Below are 16,321 nucleotides of genomic sequence, written 5' to 3'. Positions count from 1 at the left end.
CGTGGGCTCAGTAGTTGTGGCTCACAGGCTCTAGAGCGCAGGCTCAGTAGTTGTGGCACACAGGCTTAGTTGTTCTGCAGCACGTGGGATCTTCCCAGACCAGGGCTCGAACCTGTGTCCCCTGCATGGGCAGGCAGATTCTTAACCACTGCGCCACCAGGGAAGTCCTAGATCATTTTCTTAATCTCTAAAACTCATGGTAGAAATAAGGGATTTTCTTATAAGTCTAGGCTCTAGGGAATTAAGATAGGGTACTATCAAAAACCTATTTATATTTTGACCATCCAATGTATCCTATAAAGCTAAAGATAGAGCACAAGTTCTGCCTACTCTTCTCAAGGTGCGGAAAGTGTGAAGAAAAGGGAAAAGTACACACACAAACACAAAATATATTTATACATGTATAATATAAAAAGGAGAGCTGCGTTGTTCTCACAGATAACTAAGATTGTCACTGAAATTTTTCTGTGTCTTTTTGTAGATAATCATTATGTTCCTAAAAAGCTAAGTATAAATGAAATCATTATAAATGGAATCATATTCAAAGAGTATCAGGGAATTCTTTTTCAATGGGATTCAATCATGAATCCTCTGGCAAAACAGAATTATCTTTTAAAGTAAATCAGCACTTCTGACTTTTGTCTATACCAAGATTTCCATAGAAATTCCATTGAAGATCAACTTAATGCTGGTAAGTACTTTGGATATAACTCAGTCCAACACCTTTACTTTATGGATCAGTAAACTTAGGCTCAGAAAGGCGAAATGATTTATCTCAAGTCACACAGCAATTTTGGGGCAGAGCCAGAAATATAATCCACCCTCAACCTCTGTTAGCCTTTACTTAGAAGATCCTAAGTATGGATGACAGCAATCAAATACGTACAATCTTTAATTGGAGGCAGAAATCAATCAAGCGTATTTTGGGGAAACCAGACAGAGACATCACAGAAAAACAAAACTAGAGACAAATACCTCTTATGAATAGAGACACAAAAATCCTCCACAAAACACTAGCAAACTGAATCCAGCGTGGTGTATAAAAAGAATTATACACATTACCAAGAGGGATTTATCCCAGGAATACAAGTTTGGCTTAACACTCCAAAATTAATTAATGTAATACACCTCATCAATAAAAACAAACAAAAAAACCACGTGATCATCTCCCTAAATGCAAATAAAAATCCGACGCCTTTTCATGATTAAAAACACCCAAACAAATTAGAAAGAGAATTTCCTCAATCTAATAAAGGGTATCTATGAAAAACCCACAGCTAACTTCATACTTAATGGTGAAAGACTAAAGCTTTCCCCCGCTAAGATCAGAAATAAGACAAGGATGTGTGCTTTCACCAATTCTATTGAATATTGTGCTGAAGGTTCTAGCCAAGACAATTAAGGAAGAAAACTAAATAGAAGGCATACACATTGGAAAGAAGTAAAACTATCTCTATTTGCAGATGACGTGATCTTGTAAGACATCCAATAAAAAAAACATTAGAACTAATATACTAGTTAGGCAAGGTTGCAGGATACAAGATTAATATACAAAAATAAGTTATATCTCTATATACTTTTAGTGAACGACCCAAAAATTAAACTAAGAAAATAATTATTTTACAACAGCAGCAAAAAGAATAAAATATTTAGGAATAAATTTAACAAAAGAAGTATAAACATATAGTCTGAAAACTACAAAATGTTGAAAGAAATGAAAGAAGATCTAAATTAATGGAAAAACATTCCATGTTCATAAATCACAAGATTTAATAGGCTAAGATGGCAACACTCCCAAAATTGATCTACAGATTTAATGTAATCCCTACCAGAATCATAGTCGGCTTCTTTGCAGAAATGTTGACAAGGTAATTCTAAAATTCATGTGGAAATTCAAGGGATCCAAAATAGCCAAAACAATTTTGAAAAAGAAGAACAAGGCTGGAAGACTCACAATTCCCAATATCAAAACTTACTAAAAAGTTACAGTAGTCAAGACAGTGTGGTGATGGCATAAGGACAGACACAGAAATCAGTGGAATTGAATTGAGAGTCCCAAACTAAATCCATACATCTATAGTCAATTGATTTTTGACAAGAGTACTGAGAAAATAAAATGGAAAAAGAGTAGCCTTTCAACAAATGAGGCAAAAACCTAAATGTAACAGCTAAAATCATACAACCCTTAGAAGGAAACAGATATAAAATCTTTGTGACCTTGAATTAGTCAATGATTTCTTAGATACAATACCAAAAGTAAGAGAAAGAAAAGAAAAAAATTGGACTTCATCAAAATTAAAGACTATAGTGCTTCTAAGGTTATCACTGAGAAAAAAAAAAAAGATAATCCACTTTATGGGAGAAAATATTTGTAAACCATATATCTAAATACAGATCTAAGGGATCTATATTTACAATACAGATCTGTAAATACAGATCTAAGGGCATAACTCAGATCTCAATAATAAAAAAGACAAATTAACCAATTAAAAAATGGGCAAAGGATCTGGATAGACATTTCTCCAAACATATACGAATGGCCCATGAGTACATGAAAAGATGCCCAACATCATTAGTCATTAGGAAACACAAATCAGAACTACAGTGAGATACCACTTCATACTCACTAGGAATGGCTATAAGCACAAAGACCTACAATAACAAGTGATGGCGAGGATGTGGAGGAACTGGAGCCCTTGCTAGTGGGACCGTAAAGCAGTGCAGTCACTTTGGAAAACTTAAGTTAAACATAGACTTACCACGTGATCCAATAATTTTACTCTTAATATGTACCCAAGAGAAATGAAAACATAGGTCCATGCAGAAACTTGTACTCAAATGTACATAGCAGCATTATTCGCAACAACCAAAAGGTTGAAACAACCCAAATGTCAATCAAATGATGAATGGATAAAATACAGTACAACCACACAATGAAATATTACCTGTCAATTTAAAAAATGAAGTGCTGACACACGTTACAAATGGATGAATCTTGAAAATACTATGTTTAGTAAAAGAAGCCAGTGATAAAAGAGCACATATTATAAAGTTCCATAATAAGAAATGTCCCTAGGCAAATACACAGAAAGCAGAATTAGCAGTTGCCTAGGGTTGGGGATGGGTTGTGGGAATGTGGAGTAACCGATATAAATGGGTAAGACGTTTCTTTTTAGGGTGATGGAAAGTTCTAAAATTAGATTGTGGTGATGGTTGTGTAACTATAAAATGTATTGAATTGTACACTTAAAACAAGTGGATTTTATGGTATGTAAATTATATCTCAAAAAAACTGTTTAACAAAAAAAGACATTGCAGCTTCCCCATTCAATCACTTGTTCTGGGGGAGCCAGCTGTCATGTCATGAGGACATTCAAGCAGCCCTATGGAGAGGTCCACATAGCAAGGAACTGAAGCATCCTGCCAACAACATGTGAGTGAGCTGTCTTGGAAGGGAACCTCCTGCCCCAGACAAGTCTTCAGGTGAATGCAGTCGTGGCCAACATCGCGACTAAAACCTCATGAGAGACCCTGAGTTAGAACCGTCAGGCTAAGCAACTCCTGAATTCCTGACCCACAGAAATCATGTTGCTTTAGGCCACTAAGTTTTGGCATAATTTGTTGCACAGCAATAGGTAACTAATACCCCTTCCTTGACCCTCCCCTCAGTGTTTCGCTCTCTCTCCTAATGACAGACATCTAAGGGAATGTCTTCCCAGCAACCCTTCCTCTTCTAAGAGTTTAGTTTCCACCCCCATCCATATGTTCACCATAGTAGCTGTCATGTTAGTATAACATGATCCCATTCCCTGGCCTTAGCTGAACAATCCAAAAGTAGGCACCTTACCAAAGCCAAGCTAATAAAGTCCTTCGCTAATATTTTTGTACCTGAAGCTGATAAAAAGGCAGTGTCTCTCTGGTACCGAGAGCTGTAAGATATAAAACTTGGGGTCTGTCAATAGCCATGTTCCTTCCCACGTGGAAAAAGGTGAACAGCAGTGGAGAAGAATGAAGCCATCACATAGAGACAAGCAAAGAAGCAAAGATTCAAGATGGAGAGAGTTCAGACAGCATCAGTCTCTGGTTCCAGGGATTCCTGATGCAACTCAGTCCTTTCAGTGGGAAGACCACATGTGTCTTGTAACCCCAGCATATAAAACAGAACTCAGTACATAAGAGGTAATGAAATATTTATTGAATAAATGAGTAAGATAACCCTTCCAATAGTACCCCCTCTTTTTTGTTGCTGTGGTTCAACAGAGTTAGATTTGAAACCTAGAAGTCCTAAACCTCTTCTTTGCTAACTTTATACTCTGTATATCCTTCTATTATTACATTATGACAATATATCCTAATTACTGGTTTACATGGCCTCCTCCCCTACCATCAGAGGGCAAGAAATTTTCTGATTTTTTGTATCATCAGTACCATTTAGCCTAGAAAACAGAAAGTGTCAAGAAATGTTTAACTGATCTAATCAATCCTTTACTCTTGTGATCTTCAGATTTGCATGCAAACAGCATCTCCTGAGCGCCTAATCTGTGCCAACCAAACCAACAGTCTCATTCAATTTTCACACTCGGTAGATGAGAGAAGTGAGTGTGAAAGAGTTGAATTGACTTGCCCAAGTCTACATAGCTAGTAACTGGCAGAGCTGGGATTTGGAACCAGGTCTTCCAATTTCATGTCCAGGGATGCCATGCTACTTGGTCTACACTATTGGAACACTTTCCATGTTCTTACGTGTAACTTGTTGCCTCTTCACTCATCCTACAGCAGACAATACAATGTTGAGCACAAACGGGCAATCGCCAGCTGCTGACTTGATATGACTATATGCTTGTCCACGTTTTGAGAAGCAAGGGACCACATCAGATCAAATTACTTTGGTGCCTATTATAGCATCATGTGCTGACAGGGGCCCAGTTGGCTGAAGATGAGAGAATCTTTCAAGCTATATTTTAACAGTGTTTTTGACCACTATATCCGGTCAGTTGTTCCAGCATTCAGCAATAAATCAAAGTGACTGTTCATTTCCTTTGACAGTTAACAGTACTAATGATTTCAGTATGATCTCACCATCCATCAGAAAAATTTCTAAAATGCAAGCTTGAAGCTGATGATTCACAGAGTAGAGAAGGGGAAATAAAGCAGTTCTCGTTGTTTTCTACAAAACTAGCATTGTAAAAAAATTTTGAAAAACCAGCATTGTTTGCAAAATCCAGAAACTGAGCAGTCGGTTGACTACTAATAAAGCAGGTTGCTCCTTGGTCATTTAGCAAAAATCTGCTTGCTGCACCACTGTCAATTGCTGACGAGCATATGATTTCAAGTAGCTTTTGCTGTACAGAACGAGTCTACATACATAAATCAGTGAATCGTTATGTAAGAAAAGAAAAAGAAATTCAAAATTTCCACACCAGGAAACACCTGACACTGAGCCTGGCAAAAATCAGATATTAATACTGAATAAATGTTTACCGAATCAATTATTGAATAACCCTTTGAAAACATCAGTTGTCTATTAAATTGAGAGAGAAAAATCAAACCAGCCAAACATACACAGGTTACATTAGGAACTCCAAAAAATTATGGAGTAACTGGCTCAAGATATATAACAAATTCACAATGACCAAAAAAAAAAAAAGATTTTAAGCCAATGTTTAAAAATGTTGAAATAAGTAAGCATGCATTTGACATCCCTCTTAAATTAAGTCACCACACTGGCACTCAGTGTAACGCTAACCAGCAATAACAAAAAAATAAAAGAACAGGTGACAGATCTAACTTTGCAATCTGTCCAAAACAGTAACAAGGTGGTTGTTTCAAGGCACGCACTTGAAACCTGCTATTTAAGCTCTGTGTCTACACAGTAAAAGAATATGCCAAAGAAGCTGAATCAAAAGCCTTAATAAACACAAGAACATTTAATAATAATAATGAACAATTCATTAAAATGTATTATCTGTTCAGAAGTGCAAAAGGATCTCTAATAGGAGACTGGGCTCCACAAATATAAACCCAACCTATACTGATTAGTCCGAATAAGCATTTTCCAAAATGAACAACCCATAACGAATAACGTAACAAGTATAAAGCCTGGGACGACTCTAGTGATCGCAAACATCAGAACGTGAGCGCTTAAGCTGTATAGTTAGCCGCTTTTACCTAGAGCTTCAAATTTACTGAGCCTTCTTCTCAAGAGACCTTTGAAAGAAATTTAAGGCCATGTATAGTATTTCATGATGATTGCAAATAAAGGCACTCAGTCCCTAGAGCCCGCGATCCCTCTTTACGTCACTAGAGACTGGACTCCTGAAAAGGCCGGGGGAAAGCCACCCTTTCATCTTGCACAGGACCGCAGCACCTTAGGGACCCCCTCTAGGGAAGCTGAGGAGCGGAGAAGTGAGTCATGCTCCAAAACTAAGCGTCGTTCACCCTACACTGAGGAAGGCGCACCTCTCACCCTAGACAGGATGCAGTGACAGATGTGGCACCTGTGCGGGAAGGGGGCGCGAAGACATCCTCAGAGTCAGTGCCAACAGGCAGCTGTGGGCTGCTCCGCGGGCCCCAACGCCCCGCGCCCGCCGCTCATTCCCGGGCTGGGGAAAACTTTCCGCCAGCTCCCCTCGGGCGCGCCCCCACATCCCGGGACCCCCGAGCTCCCGCCCCGTCCGAGAGGCCCCGCCCAGGGCCCGCCCCCCGCGCCCTCGGCACGGCCCCGTGACCCCAGCCCCAGCAGACCCCTGCGTGCCCTCAGGGCGCGCCCCCGCGCCCAGTCCGGCCGGCAGAGGGCGGGGTCGCTCACCCGTCCGCAGCTCGTGCTTGACAGTGAGGAGCTGCTCTCCCCCGGCGCCGCCGTCCCTGCTGGTGTCTGTGGCGCCGCCACCGCCGCTGCCGCCCTCCTCCTCCATCTTCTCCCTTTCCCGATCCCGCGGGGTCCTCTGAGGGGACACGGGAGACAGCGGACGCCCGGGCCCTCACAGCTCCCGCTGCAGCCTCAGGAGCCGGGGTGCGGCGGCTCCAGAACTCGGACGCCGAGACGAGTAGCTTTCCCGCTCTGGCCGCACGGTTAGCTCCTCCGCCTCCTCCCCCTTCGGCGGGCACCGCTAGTACCGCGCAACCAAACCGCCCCCTGCTTCGCCGCCTCCTCCGTCAAGCTGCTCCGCCCACAGCCAGCAAGGTAGCCACAGCCATTCGAGCCGCCATCGCTTATTGGGCAGAGGGCGCGCGCATCTGTCAGCGCCGGCTCCCATTGGACAGTCCTCTCTGACGCCTCACGAACCGCCCCGCCCCTCTCCTCGAATTGTTGTTGCTTGGCGGAGTGGCAGGAGAGGGAGGAGCGCGACCGCTCCGATTGGTGAGACCGGAGTTCTGCCCCGCCCGTCTCCGCTGGTGCGCACGCGCAGTCAGAACGTTCCCTTCCCAGACATTCCCAGAACGGTCACACCCCTCATTCCCCAGCTTCGATCTGTTAGTAAACAGTGTCTAGTAGTTAGGAGGCGCTCGGGATCTGTGATTGGCTATTGCCGAAAGAGGCGGGGAGAGCTGATTGGAACGTTTGGTCCGCCAGTCACCGTGGACAGAGGAGGAGCTTAGAAGAAAGCACTTCTCACGCACGTGTTTGCGGACGTACCTGATGGTCCCTGGCAGCGATCCACAGGTGTGTGACCAGCTGGACGACAGGGTGTCTTAAAAAGGTGTTACTCGCCCTAGTGAGTCCTAAACAAAGTTAAGTGGAGTTCGTGCTTAAGTACAGGTAGTTCTTAGACGTTTCAAAAATTCCGGCTCACCATGAGGACTTTTGCAAAGGATAAACATTTCCATTTTGTACAAGACGCATCCTAGGCACCAAAAGGCTACAGTGATTAATAAAATAGAATACAATCCCTGCCCCTAAGCAACTTTCAATAGAACACGAGAAACAGACGATCTGTGAAATACATAAGAAACTGTAAAGCAGAATTCGAAATAATACAGTCGTACAAACTGTTAAGAGAACTGTACAGATGGCAATAATTATTCTCAGTAGAGGAGCTGGGGAAGGCTTTTAGGGCAAGGAGGCATTTGAGATAACCAGCTTAAAAGGATGGGTGAGATAGAAATACCAGCAGCAGATACAGAGATAGTAACTGTGAGCTGGGCCTGGAAGTGGAGAAGGCAAGGGTAGGTTAAGTGATTGATAAGGCTGGATGGAAGTATGACGTAAGAGACACAGCTAAAAAGGTAAGATTCCATAAGATAATGAAGAACCTGACCACAATGCTAAGCAGTGCAGATTTTATTTAGTACAAGATGGGGAGCCTCAAAGAATAGCTACGATATCAAAGCTGTTCTCTTGGAAGTTAGCTTCGGTTATAGTGAGAAGATGGACTGAAGGGAAGAGGGGAAAGATGGCACAGCAAGAATACTTTTGCAAGGATAGAACTTATGGGAGTTTCCCATGAGAATGGGAAAAGGAGGGGATTAAAGATGGACACTTGGATATAATTCACATAGAAGTGAACTTTTAAACCAAGCAGGGATTAGGTCAGCAAACTGTTTTTCAAAGAGCCAAATAGTAAATAGTTATTTTAGGCTTTGCAGGCCATGTGGTCTCTTTCACAGCTATTCACCTCTGCTATTGCAGTGTGAAAGCAGCCCTAAACAATAAGTAAACTAACCGATACGGCTGTGTTCCAATAAAACTTAATTTATGGACATTGTAATTAAATTTAACACAAGTTTCACGTGATGATATATTCTTTTAATTCTTTTCAAACATTTAAAAATATAAAAACGATTCTTAGCTCTTGGGCCATTAAAAAAAACAGGCAGGAAAACAGATTTAGCCTGCAGGCCATAGTTTGCAGACTCCTGGGTTAGACTGCCATGGAAAAGAAAGCAGAGAAGCCTCAGCAGGTGCTTCAGGCTGCTTCAGCTCCCTGGGCTTACCTGCCTGGAATATTCATCCCACTAAACCATGACTGCCTACTTGTCTTTCTCCTCCACAAGTAGTGTGTTGTTTGGAGACAGGAAATGACTGTGTGCAATGTTCATTTGTTCACTCAACAACTTTTATGCCAGTTATGAACCAAGTACTGTGATGGATACTAGAGACACGGGAGCGAAACAGATGCAATCCTTGCTCTTGTAGAGCATACAGTCTTGAAATGGAAATCAGTATTAAATAATCACATAAAGGAATGTAAACTTTCCATTGTGATCATGCTGTAAAGGAAAATTATAGGGTGCTGCAATAGAATATATCAGGGAGGCCTAATTTAGGTTAGCGGAGCTTGAAGGCCTTTATAAGGAAGTCTTATTTAAGGTAATTCTTTAAAGATGAGTAGATTCTAACCAGGATGTGGCAGAGATTGGCCTGATGCTCACCAATCTCATTTCCTCTTCATGGACACACAGGAAAAGTACATTATTTTTTCCTTTGCAGTTAGGCCAGGGTCATGTGACTGTGATCTGGCCGACCGGGTGTGGGCACATGCAATGTGTGCCATTTCCAGGCCTGGCCGCATGCATATCACTCATGCTCTCTTCTCTTTCCACAGCACCTACAAGGGCCACATGTTGAATGTGGGCATGCCACAATTTTAGATGCACCCTGAAACCCTGCATCTCCACTTGAAGAAGAGCCACCCTGACCGCCTTCAGACTGAGATGTGAGCAATAAATAAATCTTTTTAGGCATAAGCTACAAACATGTTGGGGTTGTTTGCTACCAAAGCAGAAGTCTACCCTAACAATTTCACAAGTGAATTGCTGGGGCGAGAAAATTCTAGAAAGATGCAGATGCAATGTCCTGAAACAGGCAAAGAGCCTATTGTATGTTAGGGACTGAGAGAAAGCAAATGGGGCCATAACACAGTAAGCAAGAGATGAGGTGAGGGAGGCAGACAGAGACCCAATCGTGCAGTTTGTGATAAGCCTATTAGTAATTAGGGAGTTTTTCCTGTGTGAAGTCAGAAGCAATGGAAGGAATTGAGATGGGAGAATGATAGAATTGGGGTACTATTTTCAAAAGGTACTGTCGTTAGTGTTTGGAGACTGGGCTGGAGGGAGCAAGAAGGGATACAGGGAGACCAGTTAGGAGGTTATCACAGCAGTTTGGGCAAAAGATGATAGCAGGCATTGTAGATATGGAAAAGAAAAGGATGGTGTCTAGATATATATTTTGGACTTCATGAAGGACTGATGTCATGGGCCAGGATAAAAGGGGTGTCTGGAACAACACCAAAGTTTCTAGCAGGTGCAACTGTGTGGATGAAAGAGGAAGGTGGTACTGTGTAATGAGGGGCTGAATTAAAGGAAGAGCACATAGAGAGAATATCAAGAGTTTAATTTTGAGACATTCAATGCCAATATTAAGTAGCTATGTGGTTATATGAGTCTGGAACTCTGCAGAGAGGTCTAGGGTTAGAGATATAAATTTAGAAACCACTGGCACATACAATATTTGAGGCCAGAGTTATGAATAAGATTACCGGGGGAGAGAATGTGCAGAAGGAAAAGAGAAGAGGAGCCCAGGACTGCACTCTAGGAATTTCAACATTGAGATGCTGGAATGAGAAGGGGGAGCTGGAAGCGCAGGAGGAAAACCCAGAGAGTTTTGTATCTTGGAAGCCAAAGTGTTTCAAGAAGGAGGGAGTGGTCAGCTGGGTTACATGCCCTGAGAGGTCACGTGAGATGAAATCTGGGAAAGTTCCCATACATTTGCCAACTTGGGTGCCACTGGTGACAATTTCCTAGGCAATTTTGGTAGAGCAAATGAGAGGTGAAGGAGTAGAAGCAGTGCGCATGAACATGTTTTTCAAGGAGTTAGCCTCTGAATGAAAATAAAGAAATGCCCTAGCTGAAGGGATCCAGGGAGGTGGATTTTTTTTTCTACTTTTTACTTTCAGATAATTTTTAAGTTGCAAAAACAGTACAGAGTTTCCACACACCCTCCACCCAGCTTTTCCTGAGGTTAATATGTTACATACCAAGTTCAATCATCAAAACTGAGAAATTAACATTGGTACAATATTCTTAAATAAATGACAGACTACAGATTTCGCCACTTGTTTCATAAAAATGGTCTCTGTATTTTTAGATGGTTGAAAAAGAATGAAAAGAAGAGTATACCGTGACACATGAAGGTTATGTAAGATTCCAATTTCTATGTGCCAGAATCCAGTCCATTTTCCTACATTACATTTAGTGGCCATGGCTCTTCAGTCTTCTCCAATCTGTAGCAGTTCCTTAGTCTTTCCTTGCTTTTCATCACCTTAACTCTTTTGAAAAGTACTGGTCAAGTATTTTTGTAGAATACCCTTTGCTTTGGGTTCATCTGATGTTTTGTTCATGATTAAATTGAGGTCACACATTTTGGCGCAAGAGTACCATAGAGGTGACATGCTCTGTCAGTTCATCGTATCGGGGTACAAGAAGTTTATATGCGTATTACTTGTGATGTCAAACTTGAACACTTGGTTAAGGTGGTGTTTGCCAGGTTTCTCTAAAATTATTTTCCCACTGTAATTAATAAATATTGGGAGGGCGTGTGAGATACTTTTAGACTATGCAAATATTCAGTTTCTCTTTAAACTTCCACCCACTGGTTTTAGCATCATTTAGTGGATCTTGCCTACAACAGTTATGACTGTGGTATTCTAATGGTAATTTTCTATTCAGTTGTTTTTTAAGATGAGAAGTACTGGAACTTGTTTGGATGGTGATGGGATGGTGACGGGGGAGAGGTTGGAGAACCAATGAAGACAGTCTCTGAAAAAGTGGACGGGGCTGGGAGCCTGAGCTCTCTGTGAGGTTTGCCTTTGATGAGAAGAGGCCCCAAGTCCTTCACTGTGGCAGGAGAGTGGGAAGAGGGGCTGGTGGCAGGCATGGACCAGCTTATAGACTTGAAGGTATGTTGGTTATCTCACCTCAGTATCCCTGGCATCTAGCATTGGCTCTAGCCCAGAATGGGCTTTCAGTAAATGTTTGTTGAATGAATGAAAAGTGAATGAGAGAAAGTAGGAAACCTACACTTAAAGAGTACGTATAAAAAGACTAGCTAATTGTGGGTATATCTCAGTAAAGCAGGAATAGGCCCTATGAGCTGATCCCACTTGTAGATAGTTAAAAACCACACAGCTGTGCACACATGTAGCAAAGAGCTTATTTCAGAGATTCAAGCTCTGTGCTGAGGGACAAAGGAGCTGGGATGAGATGGATTTGGGGTCTGAGGATAGTGGAAACAGTTTGGAACAGTCACTGTGGAAAATAAATATTGTGTATTGCGAGCCAGCTTGGATGATTGCCGACTAGCCCTGGGGGCTCAGGTAGAGTCTGAAAGCCTGAATCAGGATAGTTAAACGTCTTTTCTCTAACAATTTACACTCCCCCTCAGGTTTGGAGGTTAGCAGTTGGGCAACAACCTGGTTGAAATCAGTGACCCTGGGGCCCAAGCAGGGTGAGAGGGCAGTGAAGCCAGCGATAAACTGCTAGCCTGGGGGAACAGGGTGGAGTCCAGAAGCTGGAGCTCACATAGATGAGTAGAACAGCACTTCTCAACCCTGGCTGCACATTAGAATCACCTGGGGTACATAAAAAATCAATATTTCCATCTCTGAAAAGTATGAATACATTGGTCTGAGGCAGGGCCTGGACTTCAGGTTTTTTTTTTTGTAACTCCCCAGGTGATTATAATGTAGAACCACTTTTGCAGTGTGCAACTCTAATGTACAACCATTAGAGTAGAGGATGGTAAGTAAGAGCAAGTTGGAGTTTTGAAACAACGGCAACTTTTCAAAGGTAGTGATGATGCTGGATAAGGTAGGAAGGAAAATTATAAATCAGTGGCTGAAAATGCCAAATCAAATGGGTGGGCGGGGCTTAACTGATGGGGCAGTGACACTAGAGGATGGCTTGGAGTCAAAGGAGGAACCGTGCTGAAGAGGAGCGAGATAGCGGACAGGGCTCTGTAGGTAGCTGCTAGAATTGAGTGAAACATCCCTGCTCCCTCCTGCCCTGAGAGATGCACAAGTAGGGAGGGTGGGCCTGTCCATGACAGGGCTGGGAAGGGGAAGGTATCCAGGAGAAAGTCAGGTTTCTGCTAAGGCTGGGAAGAGTAATAGAGGAAAAAGCTTGAAAATAGGTTTGTTCCCCTTAGGAACGGCCTTTCACCAGGCTTGCTGGTACCTGGTGCCAGAATGGGGGTCCCTGCTCACCTCATTATCTTGTGGGCCTGTGTCCATGGCATGGCACCTTGCTACATGGTCTTATCCTTAGTGTGGGGGTCTGGAGCAAAGTGGCAGGCGGAGGGCCTTGCTCGGTGTGAGCCCTTAGGACTTAATGATCCCATTATTCATGCACTGTGAGCTGGAATCTCCTCACCTTTGGATTTGTAAGAATTGGGAAACTCCAGAGGCTCACCACCTCACACTCCCCTTTAATGGGCTCTATGAAAACACTCAGATGTATACTCAGAGAAGAAAGAACTTCTTTCAAAACGTCAAAAATGACATTACCAACATCTTGATTCTGTTTTTGACCCTGTCAGAACCTTCACGTGTGGTATAGATCCAGGAAATTTAAGGGACTCTCTGTAGCTGCAGAGACCAACAGAGTCACGGATTGTGAAGTTCATACTCTCAGAAGGCAGCCATCCATGGCTGAAGTGGATGTGTTGCCACTGTTCTCAAGAAGGATGTTGGGAAGGCACACACACACACACCTTGAGTTCACAATTGGGAAGGAAATTCTGTGAGGGGGGAGCAGCATTTATACAGTTTTCGCACTCTACTTTCTGGTATCCCATATTGAACCTACAAAGCTTAGAAACCCTCCAGATGTGGCAGATATGAAGCACTTGACTGAATCTGAGGATCCGGTCTGAGATCTGGCTATGTGGACCTGTGCCGACCAGTGCACAGCTGGGGGAGACTGTAGAGGCATGCACATCACAAATATATCCAGGTGAACATAGCAAAGACATTTTTACTCCCTTCCTTCTCACTCATACCACCCCCCCTCCAAATCTTCCGGAAGCTACAAAAAGCAAAACAAAGAAAAAACACAGAAAAAGCCCCATTTTTAATGAAACAAGGAAACTCTCAAAACCTCAAACCACAAACCGTGAAGTATGCCTGCCAAATACTGTAAAAATATGTGCTGAAATTGGTGAAACGCTGAGAGCCAACATACACTGCCTCCAGGCTTGAGCCGGAAACATGTTTTCTTAGATGTTGGGGTATCATACTCCCAAGGGACCAAATCATTGATCCTGGGATGGGAGTGGGGTTTCCCAAAGGCAAGGGGGATCTTATATTACTGGGGGAACAGGAGATAAATTTAGGTGGTACATGGACAGTCATTTAATTATATCAACTAGCATAATGAAAAAGTGATTCCTTTAGAGCTTGCTTTCATTTGTGATTACATCAAGAAGAAAGTCTTGGTTTGGTACCAATGGCCTTTAACTTATTTCTAATTTGTACTAAACTCTCTTTCTAACCAGAAAAATATAGACCTCAGACAACTGTATCTAGCTAGAACTTACTATCTTTGTTGTGTTTTCATTGTATTTATTTTAATAGTTACTTCCTATTTATGGCAAGTGATACTGGCTTTTCATTTATAATAGTGATATACCTCCATTCTAAATAAGTAAAAATTGGGAATTGATTCAAAGAAGAATGTTGGTTATACCAGAGAGGACATGCAGATGAGGCAAAAATTGAGAAGTGGTACCCAAATGACTGAAATTTAGATTTGAATAATAGGATCCAAGGACCCCAGAGGAGAAACAGGTAGTGTTCTTACAACAAAAAACAAACAGGATGATAGCAGGAAGGTCAACATTAAGGAGAAAGCAGGCTGATGTTTATTTATTTCTATTGTATGTGACCTGGCCTCCAAACCAAAGAAGTCTCCTGGAGATGAGAGGGTGAAGGGGATGGAGAGAAAATGGCTAGATTATTGCCCAGAGAGCCTAGACTGAGAGGGCCCTGCTGAGGCCCTCAGGAAGCTCTTCAGCACCCAAACCTGAGTATCTAAGAGACATTCTTTATGGAGAGGAAATTAACAGATTTGGAATCACACTAAAGTAAAGCTACCAAGTGCCTCTGTGCCCTTCTTCCACCCCTTCCCATGCTATTCTTTAGCAAGTAATTATCCATCTCATTGGAGAAATTACAAAAGTTTTTTTAGAAATCTCAAAGAGGAGGTTCAGGGGTACAAATAAGGAATTACATAGCAACAAAAGAGGGTAAAACTGAGCGGCAGAACTCAAGAAGGCAAAGAGTGGAAAGCCATTTTAGAATCAACCAAAAATAAAACGAACACAAGTAAAAACACAATGGAACAATACAGAAAAAGGACAAAGAAACGTTTTAAATTATTTAAAAATTTTATAGTTACAGAAAATAAACAATGGAGATCCAATATATGAATAATTGGCATTCCTGAAGAAGTGCCCAGGATAAATGGAGCAATAGAAGAAACTTAACTGAAAAGAAGACTTGAGTCAGCAGGTAGAAAGCACACACTGTGAAGGGAAAATCAGTACCAAGTGATCACTGATAAAACATACCAGATAGAAAAGATGCTCAACATCACTAATCATTAGGGAAATGCAAATCAAAACCACAATGAGGTATAACCTCACACCAGTCAGAATGGCCATCATCAAAAAATCTAGAAACGATAAATGCTGGAGAGGATGTGGAGAAGAGGGAACCCTCTTGCACTGTTGGTGGAAATATAAATTGATACAGCCACTGTGGAGAACAATATGCAGGTTCCTTAAAAAACTAAAAATAGGGCTTCCCTGGTGGCGCAGTGGTTGAGAGTCCGCCTGCCGATGCAGGGGACGCGGGTTCGTGCCCCAGTCTGGGAAGATCCCACATGCCGCGGAGTGGCTGGCCCGTGACCCATGGCTGCTGAGCCTGCGCGTCCGGACCCTGTGCTCCGCAACGGGAGAGGCCACAGCAGTGAGAGGCCCGCATAGCGCAAAAAAAAAAAAAAACTAAAAATAAAACTACCATATGACCCAGCAATCACACTACGGGGCATATACCCTGAGAAAACCGTAATTCAAAAAGAGTCATGTACCACAATGTTCATTGCAGCACTATTTACAATAGCCAGGACATGGAAGCAACCTAAATGTCCATCAGCAGATGAATGGATAAAGAAGATGTGGCACATATATACAATGGAATATTACTCAGCCATAAAAAGGAACGAAATTGAGTTATTTGTAGTGAGGTGGATGGACCTAGATAGAGTCTTTCATACAGAGTGAAGTAAGTCAGAAAGAGAAAAACAAATAACCGTATGCGAATGC

At 42.3% G+C, this 16,321-nt stretch overlaps 1 protein-coding gene across 6 annotated transcripts in view; it reads right to left on the bottom strand.

The window, feature by feature from the left end:
• Nucleotides 1-6,914, bottom strand: part of RPS6KA5 (ribosomal protein S6 kinase A5) — a 180,422-nt gene extending 173,508 nt beyond the window's left edge. For all 6 annotated transcript variants that reach the window (XM_065872001.1, XM_065872002.1, XM_065872005.1 and 3 more), the window contains exon 1: nucleotides 6,809-6,914. In XM_065872001.1, the coding sequence (XP_065728073.1) occupies nucleotides 6,809-6,914 (106 nt within the window). The remainder of the gene's footprint in view (nucleotides 1-6,808) is intronic.
• Between the last annotated feature and the right edge of the window lie 9,407 nt (nucleotides 6,915-16,321).

The sequence above is a fragment of the Phocoena phocoena genome, chromosome 2, assembly GCF_963924675.1.
Source record: "Phocoena phocoena chromosome 2, mPhoPho1.1, whole genome shotgun sequence".
NCBI lineage: Eukaryota > Metazoa > Chordata > Mammalia > Artiodactyla > Phocoenidae > Phocoena > Phocoena phocoena.
This window is presented reverse-complemented; position numbering and strand designations above follow the sequence as displayed.